The following is a 24836-nucleotide window of genomic DNA, read 5'->3' as shown; positions in this document are numbered from 1 at the left end:
TAGGTGTGTTGATGAAATTGAGTCCAAGAAGTTAGTTTCTGAGTTTCATTCGGGGTTTTGTGGTGGTCATTATGCTGCTAGAACTACTGCCTACAAAATTCTGAGAGCTGGTTATTATTGGCCTTCAATATTTTCTAATGTGCATAAGTTTGTTAGAAGTTGTCAAGCCTGCCAACTGTTCACTGGGAAACAGAAGCTTGATGCCCTACCCTTACAACTTGTCATTGTGGAGGCACCTTTTCAACATTGGGGTCTAGATTTCATTGGGAAGTTTCATGAAAATTCTACCAATGGCTACTCATGGATTTTCACTGCTACTGATTATTTTACTAAATGGGTTGAAACCATCCCTGCTAAGAATGCCACTGAAAAGGTCATTATGGATTTCATTTAAAATAATATCATTACTAGATTTGGTGTCCCTGCTAAGATCACTACTGATAATGCCAAGGCTTTTAGTTCTTTAGAATTTTCATCTTTTTGTTTCAAGTATGGCATTGTTTTATCTCATTCATCAAATTACTATCCTCAGGGTAATGGACTTGCTGAATCAAGTAATAAAAATCTCATAACCATTATCAAGAAGATAGTAGGAGATAATAAGCGGGCTTGGGATAGCAAAATCAAGTATGCTTTATGGGCAGATAGGATTACTAAAAAGAAAGCTATTGGTAAAAGTCCCTTTGAATTGATTTATGGCTTGGATGTAACTTTACCTGTGCACCTGAAATTGCCAGCTTATCAACTCCTTCAACATTTTGTCACTAATGAAGATGGTGTTCAACATAGAATTGATCAGATTGTGGAGTTGGATGAAACTCATAGGACAACTTTTGATAATATATGTAAAAGTCAATCTAACATTAAGAAAAGCTTTGATAAATCATCTCGATCTAGATCTTTGCAGGTTGGAGATATGGTACTCCTTTGGGATCGCAAGAATGAAAAACCAAGAAAACATAAGAAGTTTGACCTAAGTCACCTGACACGGGGATTCGAGACACATAGGATTCGAGATTCGTGGTGTCGGATTCAGACACGCTGACCCCCCGGAACAGGACACGTTAGGATTCGTTATATATTATTTTATTAATATATATATATATATAATATTTAAATATATATATATATATATATATATATATATATATATATATATATATATTAAAAATTAGATATTTCTTACACAAATTTTAATTAATGATACAAATTTATTGATTTCAAACATAGATCTTCATCTATAGCTATTAGCATGCATAGTACATACAAAATTCAAATAAATGTCAGTGGTACTGGTCACATAAATGATAAATCTATTAAAATTTTAAATCATGATTCATAATTCATAACTGAAAGACAACTTACAACTACAAGATAGTAAGATAAATACACTGAAACTGTAGTTTTCTCATTAAGTGGTTGATTCTCCTTGCTGCATGCTCTACTCCTTGCTGAAACATCACAAATCACTTGCCAGCATCACAAATCACTTGCCAAATGAAAATATTAATGAGCAAACATGCCCTTTTCATACCTGCGTTGAGCTTAGCGAGTCCTGGAAACAGGACACGTTTCCCAAAATCGCGGCATGCTTTTGAAAATCGTGACACGACCTCGGATTCGACGTGTCAGAAAAGGACATGACGTGTCCTATGATTTGGACACGAATCCGGACCGAATCGTGTCGGATTCGCTGGATTCGGGATTCGTAGGGGGTTTAGGACAAATCCGGTTACTTAGAGTTTGACAGTTTGTGGCTGGGACCATACATTATCCAAGACAATGCTGGGCCAAATTCATTCCACTTGAGTAGATTGGATGGCAAACCACTTGACCTACCTGCGAATGGCCAAATGCTCAAGCTATTCTTCAAAGATAACATCTGATGCCTTGGGGCATCCTCTGTATTATATTTCTAACCCTACACCTTGTCATTTCAGCATTTCATTTTTATTTTAGGATTAGGTTTACTTTTCATGTTACTAGATAGTTAATAAATGAAGAGCTTATATCTTTCCTGTGCTTAATGTTATATGATGATTTTTGGATGGACGCTACTTATGTTTTGTTGTGTGTTGCATGGATGCAGATTCTGGATTCTCACATTCCTACAGTGCAACAACATGTCCCCAAGTAGAGCTAGATGTTGACCACTACGTGTCAATAACCCATAGCAGTACACCCGCTTTTTTTTTCGCAAAGGGGATAGCACTTGATCAATGTGTCCGTGCCGTTCGACTATCATCATCAGCCTGATCATGTTATATTGTAAACCCTTTCTGCATGTGTAAATTGTAATAATCTTAGTAGATCCGTGTCGTGTATGTAGTTGCCTAGGTAAACCTAATTTTTTGATGATAATCTACATTCCGGAAGTTTTTTTGTCTCACCGATCCATGATCGGCAGAGTTTTCCTTCAGCCTTACCCCAAAGCCGGAATGGATTTTGTTACCAGAATGTTAGGGGAGTCTTAGTGTGCTAGATCGAGTCTATGTAAAAGTGATTTGGGAATAATCCTAACTATTTGGTTAGGTTATTTTATTACAAATTGCTTGATCTGCTAAACTATATTTGTGTCGCAGAACTGGGTAGTTTGTAAGGGTCTTGTTTAAATGGGTTTTCCCCCTTGAGATGTAAAAATGTAAAAATCATGATGTAAAATGTCTTGAGAGTTAGAAAAATAATTTATCCCCTCATAGGTCCTAGGTCCTAGGTAAATTTAAATTTTCCAGAGGTAAAATTCGTAGGTCCTTTAAAAAATTAAATCTTCACTGGTCTAGGGACTAAGGTTAGTTGATTATTTTGCTAAATTTTATATCTTAGGTCCTTGGGGTTAAGTCAAAGTCAAAGTTTTGAGGAAATAAATGCAAAATTTTAATTTTTGAATATATTAAAATGCATTTAATTGAAAATTTTGAAATTTCCTCAATATTTAAAATTTCGATGGATGAGATTAAAAGAAATTTTGATCCTCATCAATGGTCGAGATCATTTTGACAAGGATCACTCGAATTAGCTGTTGGGAAGTTTATCTTTAAATAGGGGGTTAGTTGTCAGTTGAGATCATTCGATCTTGGAGTTGTGTGCTAAGTGAAAGTTCTCTTGTAATTGTTTTTCATGTGGAATAAAGAAGGACTTTGGGATTAATTTCTGCTGGTGTTACTCTTCATGGGAATGCTGTAAGATGTGTTATTTTCATGCATAGATTTCCTTTTCAGCCATTGATAATAGTTTTCTAAAGAGTGATTTAAGCACATGTATCTTGCTTAATCACTAGGGTTTGAATGGTGATTTAATTTCTGGATATAATGGCAGGTATCTCTATTAGATTTGAAATTTATTGTCATTTTCTCGCTCTACGTTAATGGTTGAATTGAGCTGTGCAGGGAATCCTTGATTTTGAGATCATCGGGCGTTCGGGAAAGTTTTCAGTTGGACCAGCCAACTCCCGATTAGCATTTTCTGAAGAGCCTAGTTTGATTGTATCCTGGCTTATCATTAGAAATTCCATTGTTGATGCATGAAGGGTTTTTTTCGAAGCACCTCACCTTAAATTTAAAATTTTAAAAAATATGTGTGGCATAATGATAAATCTGGCTAATTAGAGCCTTCAGCTTGTAATTACTGTAATTATTTAATTGGGTTTTTTTGGAGTTTTTAATTTCATCATTGTATATTTTGTTTCTGGGTGTTTAGTTTTTGTCATCGCAGGTTGCAGATCTGAAAGTGAAGTCTAGTTTTGAAGCCAGATCTAGGCCCTGGACGGTAAGATATGGCCTCAGAATCAGCTCTTGCAGGGGTATTTATTTCAGATCTGGATTTTTTTTTTTGTGGGTTTTTCATCAGGCAAATCCGAAGTAGAAGGATTTAAAATTTTTATTAAGATTTTTGGAGAATTTTGAGGGTTTTCTGGGCCATTTGTCTGCTGCTACCCAAGGTTTCATTTTTTGTTGCAAGAAAATTTCGAAATTCTTTTAAGCAAGCTATGTAAAACCCTTGTTTGTATCGCCACCCTCTACAATCTTCCTCCAGATCAACGTGTCACTCATTCGTTGCTCCTTATCTCTCCATCTGCCTATCTTTCTCTCCACGCAGTCTATTCCTCAGTCCTCTCTGCTTGCATTTAACCTCCACGCAGCTCTCCTTGTTGCGTATCCATTCCCTGCCATTAAACCCTCTATCGAAGCTCTTTTGCTCCCTATACAGCTCCTCTTTCCATCGACCTGCAAACTTGCCATCCTTTACGCTGCCATACATGCTCCATACAAATCCACGCAACTCCCTTCAGCAAACCCTTGGTCCACGTAGCCATTTCATTACCTTTTCCTCGTGTCTTACCATCAAACTCCCTCAGACATGCAATCACAACACAGCCAGAATAATCGAGCCTCATTTTTTTATGTAGGTGTGCAGGTAAGTTTAGATTTAGTTAGCATTTCGATTTTTTATTTTTTATTTTTAATGTGTTAAGGCTAGGTTTCTCTTATGCTTTTGATTTCATTTTTGTATATATTCATGTGTTAGGTTTTATAATCTTTATTTAGTGTTGTTTTATTTTAGAATTTTGTTTTTCTTTTCTCGATTTTGATTTTGATTTTATTCACCCTAAAATATATATATATATATATATATATATATATATATATATATATATATATATATATAACAAAAAGGTAAAAACGAAGGGGCTTCATTTTTACTTTTATGTGATTTTGGGACAAAGATTTCAAAATTTTTTATGGCCTCTAGCCCATTAAAAAATATATATATATTATTAAATCTTTTTCGATTTATCTGGGTCACATTTTGCTTAAAATATCAAGAAAGTCACCTAGAAGTAATCAAGATTGTCAAATTTAAAAATTTCTTCTTGACGTCCTTTTTGTGCCAAAGGTAAATTTTTGTGGTATTTGTCAATTCTCTATAGTTAAGTGTGCTTAAATTTTTATATCCGATGATTAACTATTTGAAAGTGGTAAATAATTCTAGGACCTAAATTGGTTAGCTTTAAAAAATTTCATGGTTGATCAAGGTATTTGTATCTCTTGAATTTTAATTGTTGAAGCATTGTGCATCTATTAAATATCTTACATCTATCTATCGTCATTTCTTGGATTATTTAATGCTCATTATATGCTAGACATTTTGGCAAATATTTTCAAGCAATTATTAAAGAGTTTTTCATATTTCTATTTCCTAAGCAACAGTAGCTAATCAATTACTTGGTTTTCATTAACTCCATAAGGCACTGGTATTAATTAATTTTAATCAAACTATAAATCTTGCTGAGCCTTAATCAAGTATTCGATTGCCTCACTGTGTCTCCCAAGCCGGTTGACTCCCAACTGGTTCTCCTTCATCCCGTTTGTCCATAAGGTCTACCCCCCTTAGCTTGCTGTAGGGAGATAGCTTAAATGGAGAGATTGGGGATCAGGGTGACAGCCCCCGATCTGAGTGTTGTCGCAGTGCCTAGACACATCGAGTAGAGTTCAGAAGATCAAATTTCTGAAGCAAAGCAGTTGCCGGTGAGAAATTCGAAGTGAGCTTTTGCAGTGAGGGCTAGGGATAGTATCTGGTGAGGAGTCTTCCTAGGCCGGAGAGTACAAGCAGTGCTCAGCAGTGACTAGAGGAGTTAGTTCGACAGTTGGGGGAAATGGCATCGCATGGGCTCAAAGATCGTGACAGGTTGGAAGGAGCTTCCAACTATGTCATATGGAAGGCCAGAATCATAACTGTTCTAGAGGAACATGATCTTGAGACCTACATCAATAGTGTTGTAGCTATTCTTACTAACAACGATCAAAAGAAGTATAAAGCAGAGTAGGGGCACCCAAAGAGTCTCATTCTCGATGGAGTTCGAGATCATGTGGTCTCACGCTTGCAGTGAAAGGATACAACCTGAGAGATGTGGGAAGCCTTGTCTTCTCCGTATGAAGACTTTTCCGAATAGTGGAATATCTATTTGGAGCAAAAGTTGCAATGGACTTTGATGCAGAAAGGATAAGGGGTGAACCTATGTCTTCAACGTCTTCAAGACACTAGAGACCAGCTTGCTATAGTGGAGTCCACTCATCAGCCAACCGCGATGGTGAGGATAGCCCTGAATGGAGTCTCAAGTGAATGAAAGTTTTCGTCCAAAGCATATTGGGCAAAGAGAAACTACCTTCATGGGAAGAGATGTGGGCGACTCTTCAACAGGAGGAGTTAAGGAGGGACCTAGTAAAGGTCAACCTCAGTGGAGCAGTCGGAGTGGCATAAAGATGGAGGAGGAGGAGGAAAACGCAGCTCTAGCATCGAAGGGACAGTAGAAACAGAAGCGAAAGAAGGACATTTCAAAGGTGAAATGTTTTAGATGTGGCGAGATGGGTCACTTTGCATCTCATTGTCCTTTGAAGCAAAAGGATAAGGACGAGAACCATGATCCAAAGGTTGCAGCCGCAAAGATAGACGAGGAAGAGTTTTCCATGAGTGCCCACGCATCTCCAGGAGGGAGATGGGGTGATATTGAGTTGTAGTTGGGAGGACTACATGTGGGCAGGATCCTTGAGGAGTCCACCTCTTGGATCAATTCCTTGCTATGGGAGCCCAAGATTCAACAGTAGCGAGATGGACTTAGTGTCAGATGATGCAGTGGAGTGTTTGGAGGACATATGCAGTAGCTGGGGACCAGAGACTGATCAACGCAGAGCAAGGTTGGAAATAGTGCAGTTGGCATAGTGCATGAGTCAGCAGCAACGCAGAAGATTCAGAGGGTCAGGATCAACAACAATCATATTCCAACATTCATTGTATTATGCTAAACACAGTTCAGTTCAGTTAATTTTGGATGTTTTTCAGTTGCTTGTCTCATCAACTGAGTTGCAGTACGGATGTAGTGTTAGCAGTGGTAGTGCTAGCAGCATAGCAGATGCAACATTTGAGAGGGAGTTGTAGTACAGATGCAGCAGTGGCAATGGCAATGTCATGGGCAACAATACAGTAGCAGCAACAACAATGCAGAAAGGAGGTGCTTCAGAAACAAAGTAGCATGCAGGTGGACATTATTGCTAGAGCACTTTCCTCGCTAAGAGGGAGTGTTAGTTTTTGGGAGCATCGAAAGTGCTCTAGCCTTGAAAATTGGTGGAGAGGCTAAGGCACATGAGTTCTAAAGTACCCAGAAATTGTTTGGTCAAATCCCACCTGAATTGTATTTTATTAAAATAATTAATACTTTTAATGGAGTTCCTAAGTCTATACCTAGGGAAATTATAATATTAATGGGTATTAATCAAAATATGGGTGAGAATGATCTAGAAGGCAGATCAAGTCATGTTTTAATCTTAGCTGTTGATTAGAGACTTAATCTCAGTCGTTGAAGACAACAGGAAAAGTATAAAACGGAGGTTTGGGGTTCATTTGGAAACACACACACAAAGATTGAGGAAATCGATTTTCTGAGGTGGGAAGCTCTTAGGAGGAAAATTGATTGGGGAGATCTTGCAGCTGAGGGTTAGAGAGAAACCGGGAGAAGGACTTTCCGGAAAATACAGAACAGAGAGGCGGAGAGAGCTTACAGAGTAGTAGCGCAGTAGCTGGGAGAGATGATGTTGGGCCAGTCTGGGCCCACGTAGTCCTGACGCAAAGCTAGAAGAGCCAACACAGAGTAGAAAAGTTTCCTCATACAGAATCTAGAATTGTCGGAACTGCCAGAATTGCCAGGAACGGCCGGAACTGCCGGGAACTGTTGGGAACTATCATAACTGCTAGAACAACTAGGAGAGCTGATGCAGAAGGCAGAGAACGTGACGCTGGACTGATGCAGAGCTAGTGCAGAAATAGCCGAGGTTAGCCAGTCTTGTGCAGGATCAGCTGAAATTCTACCGGATGAAGTGAGGTAAAACTCACTCAGATTTCTGCTAGTGTTTTTCTCTATAAAGGATTGCTAGATGAGCATCCTAGATTTGTATTCAGATATTTCTCCTAGATAACAATAAACCCTCAGAATTGTTGCACCGGTTTTCTCGCATTGGGTTTTTCCGTGGACTATTGTGTCCAAAAATAAGTGCGTCCTATGTATCTTGTTCTTTGCTATGTTTTCTGTTTCATGAGATCAAATATTTAATTAGTGTAGGCTGCAGAGGTAATCTTATTCAGTAGAAGTAATCTTCTTCAGTATTCAGAAGAATAACTTTATAATGTAATTTAAAAATCAAGTAGGTGAAGTAGATTCATATTTGCTGCAGTAGGGGTTCCTTCGAGTTTAGGAATTTTCATAGTCTCTGGGTCCTACTGTGGTTAATTGTGACAATCAAAGTTGTATCAAGATGTCTAGAGATCCCGTGTTTCATGCTAGAACGAAGCATATTAACAATAAATTCCACTTTATTAGGAATCTGGTGCGGGATGGGATCGTGAATTTGGAGTATGTCTCGACAGATGAATAGGTAGCAGACATGCTAACAAAGTCTCTTCCTAATAAGAAGTTTGAATATCTAAGGAAATTGTTTGGTTTAATAGATATTGCTGATTGCATTGATGATAAAGTATTGGAAGAGATTTGTTGAGGCTTTGTGAGTGAAGCATTGCCTGGGAAGACATTTGGATGACACTTTGTGTTGATGTCTAGGTCCTAAAGTAGGGAGGGTGGCGAGGTCATAGAACTTTGACCATGGATACACACCTAAGTCCCTAAGTTGGTGGTTAGCAAGCCTGGTGGTACCTAGAGAGGCTGAAATCTTGAGTCCACCTTATTCCCACTTGGATAGATTGCCCCGGTCAGGAATCTACTCCATGGCATTGCAGTGCCTAAAGTTCTTCATTGTTCATATAGTTTGAGATCTTCCATTGTATTTGTATATTATGAATACCTCCCTAGTTAAAAGGGAATGTTGGAAAATGTAAATAGGGTAGGTCTTCATTAATGTATTTGAGTCATCATGAAATGTACTTGACAAAAGAATAAAGAAAAGAATTTCTATTAGTGTTAATGACTTATTAAAACATGGGTTTCATGCTTGGGTCATCATTATATTAGTCAAAGTCCCCATTGTGGACTCCTAGGATTAATATTGAGTCTATAGAGTCATTGTACATTTAAAGAGACCCTTCTTGGGCTTTTGAATCATGTAAAAATGTTTACTATTGAGTCAAATGTAATTTATGTAACCTCCACATCAAGTCGGCCTAAAGACATCAATTCGACCTCACTTGGAGCCTATAAATAGAAGGAAGTCAAATTCATTTGGAGCATCTCATCTCAAGCTAGTTCGATATCTCTAAGGAAGCTAGAGAAGTGCGAAGTGGGTAAAAGGAAGTGCGAGTTGGGTCAAGTCTAAGGAGAAGAAGAAGATCGAAATTTTGGAGCTACTGTCTTTTTGTTTCGTGCCCTAGTTTGGGAGATCAAAGTCTTCCAAGTTTTGCTGCTGCCTGATGCCGGAAGCTGTTGAATAGTCGAAGTTGCTTGGAAGGAAGTGTTGTTGGAAAGGGGTCGAAGATTTGGGAGGCTGACTTGGTGTGGAGGGGAAGTTTGGTCTTTGTCTAGGGTGAAGAGTCTTAAATAATACTATTGAAAGGAAGAGAAATTTTCACTGGGTTTTCCCCTCGAGGGGGGTTTTGCCCTGACATAGCGCTTACATCTTATGTCTCTTGTTTTGTGATCTTCATACACATAATATGGTAATTGCTTGATGAAAGATAAGATAATATAGAAGTAAAAGAAGGAAACATAACTCACAAGTAATTATCAAGAAAGAGGAATCAAACTCTAATCTACTTGCATTGATTTCTGAACACGCTAGAGGGTCACCTAGGGCATCAAGCAAAATATTTTGTAGCCATCCAAACACCTTGAAAATTGGTCCACAACTACACTGGGGTCTTTTCAAGAGGTCCTCTAAATTCGAACACAATCCAACAGTGGAATCCCAAGATATCGCAAACCCTAGCTCAAGGATCATTTCTCTCCCTAGGCTGGTTTGGGTTAGTGCACTCATTTGGATCATTGCATTTAAATTTCAAAAGAAAATTAATCATTTGATCCTATTCTCTTTCCTAATTAGGTCAAGCCCCTCTTTGGTCGATCAACTCCATACCCTTGACCTAGTTTGGGTACACTTGGGTTCTCTATGGTCCCACAACTCTATAACTCAAATTCCACAAGGATTACGTAGAATCCATTTCTCCGTAAGTATCCTTAAGTCTAGGATGCCCCTTGTCAAGGCATATCATCAAAACCTAGGCTCAAGTGTCCTCTTAGCCCTTCCTAGAGAGCCTATAACCTTGCTTCTCAAGCATGTAAGCTATTTAATTGAGTCTCTCTTGTGAATAGGCTTTAGGAATCACTCCTTATTCGATCATTGATCTATTGATTCTATTCATCATTGTGATTCCTTTTCTATCAGGTCTCCTCCCATCGGTGAAAGTTCGTAAAGAGTAGGGGAGCCTTAGGTGAGGTGATAGTGGGTTGTGGCTCCCTTATTGCCCCTTGACCTAGTACTTGCTCTATAGGATCCCCTCCTAGGAAGCCTGCTCATTTGAGCGGTAACAATTCCCATGCTCACAGAATTGGGGCTATCACAAAGAAAATGTTGAGAATTGGCAGGTGACATGGCAGTAGCAAAGTATCATATTTTAAACTCTTGTAAACTTCTAATTGCTCTACTTAAGGAGACAAGTGCTCAGTAATCACTCCATACATCACTTAATCAATCACCCCAATGGTTTTCCATCAATCACTCCATTGATTGATTCCATTCCATTTTTGGACAAGGAACTTTTGCAAATACATAATAAATATAGAGTACACAGTATATGTGTACAGTTTGTCAATCTCCTTGTATTTCCTCTTCTTATGTGAGCGTTCATTGTTTCCCTTTTTGTCTACATCAAATTCTTGAATAGATTTGGTTGTCTCTTCCTGTCTGACCGATTGCTGAACTTACCTTAGTCCAGAGATTTTGGAATCTCTTTTGGCTGCTTGCCTGTTTAGATCTTCTCTCAATATTAGGTCATACACTGCTTTGCTGGGTTACAAAAGCACACGGGAATCCATATTTATTGAAATACTGCAAATATGCTAGACTTAATGACTTGCAAGTTCATTCAAATAAATCGATGAGTGAAATTAATGATGATGTTACCGACAGGCTTCATTTCCTCATCTATGAGAATTAAAGAATGGCATTATGCATCATGGAGTACTGCAGTTCCTTTTGTTATATGAGAGTCAGACTATCTATAAGGGAGAGAGAGAACATCGATACATTATTTCACAGAACTAACCAAATGAGGAAAGGGCATGAATGCTTGGTCTTGGACAGCTGCGAACATTGGAAAACTTGTGATTTTGTGATCTGTGCGTATGAATTCAATTGATAATGTAGAATTAGCAGGAAGAAGCACTGTACACAGATTTGAAAAGGAATTTTTACTTATTTAAGTTATTATGTTACTGCACGTTGCATACGCATTTCCAAGGATTTATGTTCGTTTTTCTGTGACTGATGCCTTAGCGGCATTGATAAAATATTTTGTTCTGCTACCATGTGGAGTTGTTCTCTCAATTCTCATGGGCCTTTGTCATTCTGTCTTTCTGAAACTATGATCTTATATCTAGTCACAGGTGAATGTTCATCTCTATGCAGTTTGGTATGCAGTGGATGCAGCCCTCTTGATAGTTATAATTGTTTTTCTTTAGTTTTAAGAAATGAAGAGGTGGGCATTTTTAACTCTTTCTCTGTACCCCCTCTTTAGTTTTTGGAACATGTATCTTATTTCATAATTAGTAAACTGACAGATTAGTAGCTGTTCACAGGTTGGCCCTGAGTATGCAAGGTACTGTGGGATTGAAGCTTTAGAACCTCTAGGCATCTATTTACCGGGAGACGAAAATTACCCTGGAGGAATATTGTTTGACCCGTTGGGGTTGTCAAAGGACCCTGTTGCTTTTGAAGAATTGAAGGTAAAAGAAATTAAAAATGGGCGTCTGGCTATGGTAGCTTGGCTAGGTTTCTATGCTCAAGCTGCCCTCACTGGCAAAGGACCTATAGAAAACTTATATGACCACATAAGTGATCCTGTTCATAACAACGTAACAACTTTTGTAAGTAGTCTTTTGTCACTGTAAGATGTATTGGTTGGTAATATGTATTTTACTAATGCCATTGGCTAATAACCATATATTTGTTCCGGTTCCCGTGTTTAAAATATTCCATTTCTATTCGTTTCTTGAATAACTTCTCTATATTCCTGTTGACATCTGAGTTTTTTTGCATTAGTTGATTTTTCAATATTCTATATTTAAGATTTTGCATAGCTATATTTAATTGACAGCTATCGTTTGGGAGCTTCTTGAAGCATACATTAGATTTTAATTTATGTGAATAGCTTATACAACTCTTTCATGATTTTGTAGATTGAAAATAGTACTTTAAATATTCTTTAATGATTATTTATAATAAAGAAAGCCTAATATTAAGTTAGCATTGATTGATCTTAGCCGTACACAAATTTTGGACATGTCAATTGTCAAAAGAAAATATTGTATAAATGACAAAAGGGCACTATTCACGTCTACTCATTTCAAATATCAAGTGAGCAGTGAATCATCTTAGTCATAGAAATCTTGATAGAATACATCATACTAGTCAAGTAGGGGTCAAGTTTGACTCCTTCAACTCTCAACTAGAGTTACAAATTTGATCCTTGTAGAATCTTCTTCCAAGTCCCCACATGTCTATGCCCATTTGCATGAGTAATGGGGGTTGACATGGAATCTTCTCAAACCATGGTGATGAAATTCAGTAGGTCAAATTTTGTGAGACATAAATTTTGCATACGAACTCCGATTGACATGATTCTTGCATTATTGGAAAGGACTTTGAGTTTAGAATAATGTCACGAGGTCATACACTTAAGTGGGAAAGGTTTACCCAAAAAAAAAAAATCATTTAAGGCCTCAAAATGGCTTTGGAAGGTTTTCGACCCCAATTCTTCAAACTGGATCATGACGATAAAACTTCTTTTACAAGATGATTCCTCCATGTTTTCCACTTTGAAAGCAATGAGATAGATGACAAACAATTTATGATCCAATCTAGATCATACCTCCCCATTTTGGGAGACTTTTGGTCCCCAAAATCTTTACTGAATGGGGTGAGGAAAATTTTCTTCTACCTTCTCCCTAGGGTACCATTTAGTCTTGCTTAATAATTTTCCTTTCTACCAAACTACTGAAGGTAATGTTGCCCTTGTCTTGTTGTTCTAGACCTCTTTTGCAAAATTGTATCCTTTGTCAACTCTACGTGGGCATTTGGAGCTAAGTCCTCTATGGAAGGTAAGACTTGCTCATCTTGCAAATCCAACATGAAAGACTCATAGAGTTTGAGATTCTCTACATTCACTATTAAGCAAATGCACATATATGGGGGTAGACGGAGTTTGTAGGAATTTTCTCCACCACTTTTGGTATCTCGAAAGGACCATATCGTAGAGCCTTGATTTTCTTACCAAGACCCTGTAGCGTCTCCTTGATAAACTATAGCCATACTTTCTCTCCCACTCTGAATGTCATTCTGTTTCATGTTGATCATGCTTGGCCTTATACTTTTCATGTGATTTATTCAACATCTCTTGTACTTACAAATGGATTTTCTTGATTTTTTCAACAATTTTTTTTGCTCTCAAGGCATCTCCTATGAGATTCTCCCTCATTCCTTGCTACTACCCATATGCAACATCCAATGGTGAAGGTGGAAAATATCCGAAAAAGGTTTCAAATTAGGACTTACTAGTAGAAGTGTAGACTACTCTATTATATGAGTGTTATATATAGACCAAATTTTCATCCGAAGTCTTTGGATGCTTCTGATTGTAACCCCTCAAAAGATGCACCAAAGTTCTCTTAACTGCTTTTGTTTTCCCATCTGTCTATGGATGGAATGGTGTATACCTCTTTAACTTTGCCTACATCTTCTCCCACAATGTCTTCCAAAATGCACTAAGAATTCTAGTTTCCCTATTTGAAACAATGCTCTTTGGTATCCCAAAGTGCACCCAAACCTATTCAAATAACATGTTTGTTGTTTATTACTTTCTGATGGTCTTTTAATAGTGCATGAGAACACATCTTTTTGAGCTTGACAATTACCATGAATAGGTAATCATATCCCTTCACGATTGTTGGTAAACCTCCTATAAAGTCCAAGGAAACACCTTCTCAAGGATGAGTGGGTATAGGTAAGGGATGGTATAGATCCTATTTCCCGTTACTGGGCTTGTTGGTACAACAAAGCATTCATCCTTTATGGAACGTTGCTACATATTTTTTCATTATGGGATAACACACATATCCTTGTAATTTGGCCAGTGTCTTCCCTATGCCAAAATTCCCTGTAACCTTGGAGGTTTGAGCTTCTTTGATTAGCTACAGTCGCTCACCTTTACGAGTATAAATCTTGTCCAGCTAGTAAAGTGACCTAGTTTGGAGATGTTAATCAATTGTGCTATCTACATTGTCTACATGAATCTAGCTCTGCAATTGTTGAAATGCCTCCTTGAAGTCCTCATCCTATATATATGCCACTCAATATACATCATGGTTGAAAGGCTCCATGTGCATTGAAGTTCCCAAAGTTGTCATTTTTTATGTGGGTGGCCTTGAAAGCCTATTGAAAAACTTGTTTATGATGCCCTTCTTGTACCTGGTTATTAAATGAAACTATTGTAAGAACCCCATCCACTTGTAGTGTTTGGTTTGGTGTAGTTTACTTTGGGCCTATAGGTATTGTAGTTGCTAGTGATCTATGTGGATGATGGTCTCCTTTCCCATCAAATAGTGTTTTCATTTTTTGACATATTATACCAGGGCATAGAGCTCTTTGTCATAGGTAGGGTAGTTGAAAACCACCATAAATACTTGAGAATGGTAGCATACAAGCCTTCCCCTCTGCATCGAGACCACTTCCATGCCATACCCACTCGCATTTGTCTTCACTTTGAACGGTTGTTGCAAGTTTTATAAGACAGGAATTGGTGTTTGATTGATTCTTCTTCAACTCTTCAAAGGCATTCTACCTAAGTCACCTGACACAGGGACACGGGGCATGGGAAACGAAGGACACGAGGATTTGAATGTCGGACACGGACACGTTGACTCCCCGGAACAGGACACGTTATATATTATTTTATATATATATTGAAATTTAGATATTTCTTACACAAATTATCATTCATGATACAAATTCATTGATTCAAACATAGATCTTCATCTAGATGTAAATTTTACAAAGTACCATTATGCATACAAATACAGTTGTGACATAAATGATAAACATATTCATCAATGATCCAATAGGAGAAAGACAAGATACTGTAGTTTTCTCATTAAGTCATCAAAATCAAAATGTGTTACATAGTAGTGGCAATGCCAATGGCGAATACAAATAGAAAATACAAAACAACTACAAGCCTCAAGGCAATAGGTAGTTCATGAGTCATCAATCCTCAACATCAAAATCAGCATCATTGTACTCATCATCATGGTCACTGTTGATCAGTGGTTGTCTTTGGTGTCAACCCAAGCAGCACTAGAGGCTACCCCGATCTTGCATGGGCATTTTGACTTGACAAATTACTCTATTCCGAGTCAAGTATCTTCTAGATGTATTCTACTCATTGAGATGTTTCCGTTGATATATGGCTCGCCAAATAATTCTTCACGGTTTGAGAGATATTCATGTTTGAAGTTAGTAACCCTAGTTAGTGGGCTAAACCCTATGGAGTTGTGGCATGGCACTCATAATTGGTTGTGGTCATTGAATAGTCAATAATTAATAAAAAAAACTACTCTGAAAATCCCCCCAACATTCACTTGTTGAGGACCCTTTCAACTCAAGACATTCATATAAATAATGACCCTCATATCCTCCTCTAGTAGGGATTTTGTGGCTTCAAATAGATCATCGTGGCATTTTCGCTATAACTTTTTTTGTGCAAAGCTTCAGAAGCTGAAATTAAAACCCATTTGATCCAAAATCTTGATGAACCTCGTGACCAAATTTCAGATATTGGTTTGCTATATTTTCGGAGATATGATATGAGGAAGTTAGGGTTTTTGCAGACTCCCGAATTCCATGTCAAACAGGTGACGTTGGGAAACTTGTCATAACGTTCTCTCTGAGCATTGGATTCAAATTCCGTAAATAGTCATAGAAAGAGAACGGACTGTAGTTTGTTGAGTAGCGTTTTCAGGACTTAAGGTCGCAAAAGTGACACGTGGCACTTCGTACAAGTTCGCTCTACTGAACCAGTCTATAATCAGGTCATTGTGGGAGATTGGGCATAACTCTTTCTTGAAGAATCCAATCTTGATTAGACCTGTGTGGTTGGAAATTGGACTCAGAGGGCTACTACAAGACAAAATTTAAGACCCTGGAGATCCGAAATTACATAGATACAACAGATTCAATATCGAGCTCCTAGAAGGCAAGAAAAAACATGCACTCAAGTAGCACTGCAGTAAAGACCACACATCAACAGTCGAGGGTAGGTCTCCCATAGCAAGGTATGTATGATTAGTGTTTACATTTGAATATTGAGTATCATCTCTGACATATGTTTTTGCAGGACAACATAAGTATATATAGTGTTTCGGTTATATCTCTATGTCTCTATATGTCACAATTAGTTTTTCGGATGTCCTATTCTTAATACTACACATTTTATGCTACATATTCTTGATGCTACACCAAGTTTGCTAAATGTATATGATGTTGTAAGTTCATGTTACTTGTCTTGTCATAGTTGATGGAATGGTCTCTGTTGTTGTACTTAGAACTTGATCCATCACAAGTCTAGGGTCTGTCATCAGTTTTTATTGTATATATCTTTAGGTTAGTTTTCGATATAGTCTTGCATAGAGTCCAGGCCTATATCAAGAGTGGGAATCTTTTTCTACTGATGCAACAAGTCAACAACAAAAGTGACAAGCTCACTTCAGGTACGCATTGTAATTTTAATTTGTATTTATTCATTATTATGCACTTACATGTGTTTTGCAGGCAGAGGTAAGTTGAAGGGTATTTTGTTCTGTTTTGGGATTGGTTTCGCCGAGCAAATTTTGCATGCAGGTAGAAGAAGATTCAAGTACAACTTCAAGCAAAAATTCAAGAGCTGAAGTATCAAATAAAGGAGGCATTGCAGCTGGACATCCTTTGAAGACATGACAACCATATGCATATTGTGAAGAAGTATCAAGGCTAAGATTCAATGGGACATCCTCTGAAGACATGACATTCATTTGCATATTGTGAAGAAGTGTCAAGGCTAAGAGTCATCATTGTAAAGTTGTATAAGAGTCATTTGTAAGTGTCATCATTGGAAGAGTCATTATTGTAAAAGAGTCAATCTACGTAGAGTCGAAAAGGCATTATTGAGAGGTATAGGAGTCTTTGTTGGGATGATGTCATGGTTGGGTTGCAGGTCATAGTGTGGTTGGGTGTTCAGTCAAAATCTTGTAAATCATATTGTATTGTGGATCGTTGTCCCTCGTACGGGAATCCAGACTCTTGTCTCATTTCAATCATTATAGGGTGGCAGGGAGGTGCTAGGCTGGTGCATGAAGTCGCCTACATGTTGGAGCCTGTGAACACTTCAGGGTGGTAGGTTGGTCTAGGATGTTGGGGCATTCATTCAGTTGACTACTGAAGAAACTAGGGCGTTGGGGCGTCCTTCCAGTGGGAGCTAGAGAAGAATGCTTTTCTAGAATTCTAGGAAGTTGTTGCTTTCATTTCAGTTGGGGCTGAAGATTAAAGAATTTATTAGAAAAGAGTTCGGTGGTTTTTGACCGGGGGGGGTTCCACCTAAACTTTTTGTGCCTACTGTGTTCTTTTATTTACTGTTATTACTGCATAAACATTAATAATCATTGAGGATTAACTAATGCTCTGGCAAGATTTAAAAGTGCTAATTGCTAAGGAACACTGATTCACCCCCCCCCCCCAGTGTTTCCAACAATTGGTATCAGAGCTTGGTTCTTTCAATAACAGTCTAACAATTGGAAGGAGATCATGGAGTATACTAAGAATAGAGTTCCTTTGTTCAATGGAAATAACTATGCACTTTGGAGTGGAAGAATGCAAGTTCATTTGTTGGCGCAAGGATACGAAGTATGGGAAATCATTAACAAAGGCTTCACACCAATCCAGGATGAACAAGGTAAGAAAAATATGGTATATGATGCAAAGGCTAAAGATCTTATTATCAGTGGGCTTATTGAATATGTTTATCTTAAGGTATTGAGTTGCAAAACTATTAAAGAGGTATGGGGCAAGCTTGAAAATATATATGCAGGTGACTCAAAGGTGAAAGATGCAAAGCTTCAAATTTTTAGGGCAAAATTTTAGCAACTCAAAATGAGGGAAGATGAAGATATTGTTGCATACTTTCAGCATGTTGATGGAACAACAAATACATTGGAAAGTTTGGGAGAACGTGTTGAAACAAAAATTGTTGTCCGAAAGATCCTCAGAACCTTGCCAGTAAGAGTTAACCCTAAGGTATTCGTCTTGGAAGATAGATCGAATCTGACCAATCTCAGCATAGATGAATTGCATGGAATTCTTACGACATATGAAATGAGGATTGAAGAAGAGGATGGCACATCTCACTTAGAAACAACATTTGGCGCATCCAAGAAGAATAATAAGGACAAGCAGACTCCGAAAGCAAAAACTTGCAATTGTAAGGATGAGGAAAAGGAAGAAGATGAAGAAGAATTCTCAGATAAAGAGTTTTCCTATTTCACGCGGAAAATGAGAATAGGTACAGGAAAATTCAAAGGTAAACTTCCATTTATATGTTTTCATTATGGTGAGGTTGGGCATTTTGCAACCAAATGTCCTCACAAAAATGAGGTTGTTACGAAAGGAAAGAGAAGTCCTAGGAAGTTCAACAAGCAAGGCAAGAAGAAATGGTTTAAGAAAAGTTTCTTCTCCAAAGAAGATAGCTCCTCATCCAAAGAAGACAGTGATAACAAAGAAGAATTCAATGGAAGAGTATTGTTTATGGCCAAGCACAATAAGCAAGAGGCACCTGTCGAAGAAGAATAAATGCCTGAGGTTGAATTTCAAAACGAAGTGATCAGGGTTATCAAAGAGCTCAAGGCCAAGAAGAAGCACGTCAACACTCTTGAAGACGAATTAAAGATAGAAAGGGAACATGTCCTAAATCTTAAAATCAAGGTTGGAGAATACAAACAAATTGAGGAATCGCTTAGGAAAGAATTAAAGGAAAGAGAAGCATTGGAAGTCGAAATCGTTTCTTTACGAAAGGAAGTAAAAAATGGAAAAGCTCTTCAAAACTACGCCAACAGCTCAACTACTTTGGAGGAACTTATCACAAACCAACAATCATGCAGCGATAACACTGGTCTTGGTTACAAAGAAAATTTTGGAAAGGAGTCAAGTCCTTCTACGACAACTAAAGAAGATGGATATGCAAAATCTACAAAGCAAGTAGATGTCCCAGCTAGATCGAGAGATTAAGACTCATAGGAAGAACCTTGGAAGATAATTCCTCGAAGAAGATTTCTTCCCAGGTATCAACCTATCTTTTATGGTCATTGTTATTCATGTGGAAGGTTTGGACATAGAGCTGTAGAATGTCACATGTATGTTTGGAATGAATATAATTCTCTGAGATATCTCAGAAATGGATATTCCAGAACTCAGCAGAATATCAATAGATTTGATCATTTGATAGGTGATGTCAAATGTTACAAATGTAATAATTTTGGACGCTTGGCCAAAGATTGCAGACTTGGAAGTTCTTTAAAGGAATTCTCGCAAAATCAGAATGAGCAAGTATGGAAAAGGAAGACTGAAATGTGTGCTCTCACTCTCAAGGCTCAAAGCAACAGAAACGTATGATATGTTGACAGTGGTTGCTCAATGCATATGACTGGAGATAGAAATAAGTTCATATCCTTGAAAGAAAAGAAGGATGGAACAATGTCTTTTTGAAATGACGGGTCTTCAAACGTCATAGGAGCAGGTACGGTCACTCTTGGAAGCAAGGATGCATTAGAAAAGGATGTTTTACTGGTTGAAAATATGAATCACAATCTACTCAGTGTTGGACAGATGTGCGATCAAGGACACACGATGTTATTCAACTCGAAGAAATGTGAAATCAGGAAAGACAAGTTTGGTAAAATTGTGGCTACAACAAGCAGAGCTCCAAACAACATATATATTTTGGATGAGACACCTAAAGGGTGTTTCTTGGCAAAAGAAGACGAGAGCTGGTTATGGCACAAACGAATGGGGCATATAAATTTCGACAATTTGGTCAAGATTGGCAAAAAGGAGGCAGTTAGAGAAATGCCGAAAATCGCAAAACCTAGCAATATGATATGTGAATCTTGTTGGCATGGCAAACAGAGAAAAGTCACAGTCAAGACAAAGGAACATTTTGTGTCACGTCCATTGGAATTAATACATACTGATCTATGTGGTCCTATGAGAACAAAAGGTTTAGACGGTGAATTATACTTTATCTTAATGATAGATGATTACACTAGAATGACAGCTGCCAATTTCTTGAAGAAAAAGTCTGAGGCATTCGAATGTTTCAAAATATAGAAGGAATTGGTCGAAAATGAAATAGATTTGAAGATCAAATGTCTAAGATCAGATAATGGCAGAGAATTCACGTTCAAAGCATTTCAGCAATATTATGGCGAACATGAAATAAAAAGGCAATTCTCAACAGCCAGAACACCACAGCAGAATGGAGTAACTGAAAGAAAAAAAATGGTACAGGAAATGGCTAGAACCATGTTAAAAGACTCAAACTTATACGATAAATTCTAGGTTCAAGCAATTGATACTGTCGTATTCATTATAAATAGAGGTCTGCTCAGGAACAATTGTAACATGACTCCATACGAACTATGGAAAGGAAGACCAGCTAATGTCAAATACTTCAAAATATTTGGAAGTAAATGCTACATCAAAAGAGAATACCAAAAATTGGGCAAGTTCAATTCCCGTGTTGACGAAGGTATTTTCGTTGGTTATTCGCACAAAAGAAAGGCTTATAGATGCTACAATCTAAGGCAAAAACAAATAGTTGAAAGTATAAATGTTACTTTTGACGAAGAATGTGTTCTAAAGGATAACAATGAGATCGTCTCTTCAAGCAAATCTGAGGGGCTTGAGGCAGAATCTGTGAAGGATGAAGAAGAAGCTCCAAAACAAGATCAATCAAATAAGGAAACACCAGTCAACCAAGAAGAAATAAGAAATGATCAACAGGATGTACACGAAGTTTCTCCAAAAGGTTCAAAAGAATGGTATCAAAAGAGTCATCCGTCAAATCAGATCATTAACAACATAAATGAAGGAATTGGAACCAAAAGAAGTCGACGGCTTCGTTCATCACAACAAGCCCATATTGCCCTTTTAATGACTTTTGAGCCTAGCAATTTTGAGGAAGCTAGTCAAAATGAACACTGGGTAGTAGTTGTGAATGAAGAACTAGATCAAATTGAGAAGAACGACACTTGGGAATTGGTTCCACAACCAAAGGATAAAAATGTTATTGGAACTAAATGGGTCTTCAAAAACAAATTGAATGAGGACAGACATGTTACCAGGAATAAAGCAATATTAGTCTGCAAAGGATATGCACAAGTTGAGGGAATCGATTTTGAAGAAACATTTGCTCCCATTGCCAGAATGGAAGCTATCAGGATGTTTCTCGCTTATGCATGCTCGAGAAAAATCAAGGTCTACCAAATGGATGTTAAGTTAGCCTTTCTAAATGGTGAATTGGAAGAAGAAGTTTACATTGAACAACCCGAAGGTTTTCTGCTCATTGACAAAGAAAACTACATTTGCAGATTAAAGAAGGCACTATATGGTCTCAAGCAAGCTCCTAGGGCTTGGTATGATCGTCTTGATAGGTATCTACATCAACAAGGATTCAAGAAAGGAAGCGTTGACAACAATCTCTATGTGAAAGTGGATCAAGATAACCTAACGATTATCGAGGTATATGTGGATGATATAATCTTTGGAAGCAATGATGACAGATTAAGTAAATACTTTGCCAAAAAAATGCAAAGTGAGTTTGAAATGTCTATACTTGGTGAGCTGACATACTTTTTGGGGCTTCAGATTTCTCAGCAGGATAAAGGAATATTCATATATCAAACCAAGTACATCAAGGAAATGTTAAAAAAATTCTAGATGGAAGATTGCAAACCAGTATTTACCCCCATGATATCGGAGATTTGTCAAAGGATGTGGACCAAAGATTGTATAGATCCATGATTGGTAGTCTCCTATATGTGACAGCCTCCCAGCCTGATGTGATGCAGGTAGTTGGACAAGTAGCAAGATTCCAAGAAGCACCAAAAGAATCTCATATTATTGTCATCAAAAGAATTCTTCGATATCTTAAGGGCACAACAGAATATGGTCTATGGTATCCCAAAGGAAATGATCTGGTTATCCAAGCTTATACATATACAGATTGGGCAGGAAGTGTTGATGATTGTAAGAGTACCAGTGGAGTAGCATTCTATCTAGGTGGTTGTCTTGTTTCATGGTTAAGTAAAAAGCGGTCTTCAATCTCATTATCCACAACAAAAGCAGAATATATTGTGGCAGCAACTTCTTGTACACAAGTTCTCTTGATGAAGCAAACTTTGCAAGATCTTCAAGTCAAGTTTGATGAGCCTATTCCCATCTTTTGCGATAACACCAACGCCATCAGTGTCTCCAAAAATCCTTTGATGCATTCCAAAACGAAGCACATTCCGATTAAATATCATTTCGTTAGAGAACAGGTTGCCAAAAGGAATATCAAGCTTGAATATGTTGGCACAAAGGAACAAATTGCTGACATCTTTACCAAACCATTACCTTGTGAAGCATTTGAGTATCTTTGCCAAAAGCTTGGGATTCTCCAAAGTTTTCATTAGACTCTTTCTCTAAGTTGCACGAAACGGGGAAACGGGGAAGCGAAACGAAACGCGGAAGCGAAACGAAACGCAGAAGCGAAACGAAACGCGACCTCCCCAAATTTTGGAAACGGGGAAACGCGAATATATATAATATATATATATATATATATATATAACTATAACTTTAGAAATGGTTGGACAGATATGAGGCACAGACTTTTACTATGGTACTGGGGTTAGCACTGGGGTTAGCACTGCTCTTTTATAACTTTAGAAATGGTTTCTAGAACAGCTTAGAAACCCTAAAAAAATTTAAAAACTAATTAGAAAAAAAAAAAATTTAAAAACAAGTCATTTTTTTGGGGAAACGGGGCCCGTACGGCCTGGAAACGCGTTTCCGGCCGTACGGGCACGTTTCCATTTCGGGAAACGTGCCCGTACGGCCGGAAACGCGTTTCCAGGCCGTACGATACGCGGAAACGCGTTTCCGTTCCGTTTCCGGCCGGAAACGGACCCTGTACCTGCGTTTCCTGCAACTTAGCTCTTTCTTTTATCTACTCGAGTAGAAAGGGGGAGTGGAGGTGTGTACAGGTCCGCAAGATGGTTGTTTGTAAGGGGGAGTTACGCTTTGTCGTTGATGACAAAGGGGGAGAGAAGGCAGGAGGAAGAGGTTTCATGATCGCAGGAGGAGTACTTATGTTGCCATCAATGCCAAAGGGGTAGATTGTTGATCAGTGGTTGTCATTGATGTCAACCCAAGCAGCACCAGGGGCTACCACGATCTTGCATGGGCATTTTGACTTGACAACATACTCTATTCTGAGTCAAGGATCTTCTATATGTATTCTATTTGTCAAGATGTTTCCATTGATATATGGCACGCCAAGTAATTCTTCACGGTTTGAGAGATATTCATGTTTGAAGTTAGTAACCCTAGTTAGTGGGCTAAAACCCTATGGAGTTGTGGCATGGCACTCATAATTGGTTGTGGTCATTGAATAGTCAATAATTAATAATAAAAAAATTGCTCCTAAAATCCCTCTAATGTTCACTTGTTGGGGACTGTCTCAATTCAAGACATTCATATAAATAATGACCCTCATATCCTCCTCTAGTAAGGATTTTGTGGCTTCAAACAGGTCATCGTGGCATTTTCACTATAACATTTTTTTGTGTGAAGCTTCAGAAGCTGAAATTAAAACCCATTTGATCTGAAATCTTGATGAACCTCGTGACCGAATTTCAGATCATGGTTCGCTATATTTTCGGAGATATGATATGAGGAAGTTAGGGTTTTTGCAAACTCCCAAATTCCATGTCAAACAAGTGATGTTGGGAAAATCTTCATAACTTTCTCTATGATTATTGGATTCAAATTTCGTAAATAGTCAGAGAAAGAGGATGGATTGTATGTTGTTGAGCAGCGTTTTCAGGACCTAAGGTCGCAACAGTGACACGTGGAACTTCGTACAAGTTCTCTCTACTGAACCAGTCTATAATCAGGTCATCGTGGGAGATTGGGCATAACTTTTTCTTGAAGAATCCAATCTTGATCAGACCTGTGGGGTTGGAAAGAGGACTCAGAGGGCTACCACAAGACGAAATTTCAAACCTTGGAGATCTGAAATTACATAGATACAATAGATTCAATATCGAGCTCCTAGAAGGCAAGAAAAAACATGCATTCAAGGATCACTGCAGTAAGGACCACACATCAACAGTCAAGGGTAAGTCTCCTACATCAAGGTATGTATGATTAGTGTTTACATTTGAATTTTGAGTATCATCTCTGACATATGTTTTTGCAGGACAACGTAAGTATATACAGTGTCTCAGTTATATCTCTATGTCTCTATATGTCACAATTAGTTTTTCGGATGTCCTATTC

The 24836-nt window shown here is 37.9% G+C and overlaps 1 protein-coding gene across 5 annotated transcripts in view; it reads left to right on the top strand.

Annotated features, from left to right (window-relative positions):
* Positions 1–12220, top strand: part of LOC149156206 (Chlorophyll A-B binding family protein) — a 501816-nt gene extending 489596 nt beyond the window's left edge. For 3 of the 5 annotated variants that reach the window (XM_089437986.1, XM_089437985.1, XM_089437984.1), the window contains one exon: positions 11792–12220. In XM_089437986.1, coding sequence (XP_089294112.1) covers positions 11792–12103 — 312 coding nt within the window. In that variant the 3' untranslated portion in view covers positions 12104–12220. Of the gene's footprint in view, positions 1–11593; positions 11692–11791 lie in introns of all 5 variants that reach the window. The other 2 variants (XM_089437989.1, XM_089437988.1) reach the window with 2 other exon arrangements.
* Positions 12221–24836: the final 12616 nt, after the last annotated feature.

This window comes from Pinus tabuliformis, chromosome 9, assembly GCF_031772625.1.
Source record: "Pinus tabuliformis cultivar Carrire ecotype Pingquan chromosome 9, CPIR1, whole genome shotgun sequence".
Classification (NCBI taxonomy): Eukaryota; Viridiplantae; Streptophyta; class Pinopsida; order Pinales; family Pinaceae; genus Pinus; species Pinus tabuliformis.
This window is presented reverse-complemented; position numbering and strand designations above follow the sequence as displayed.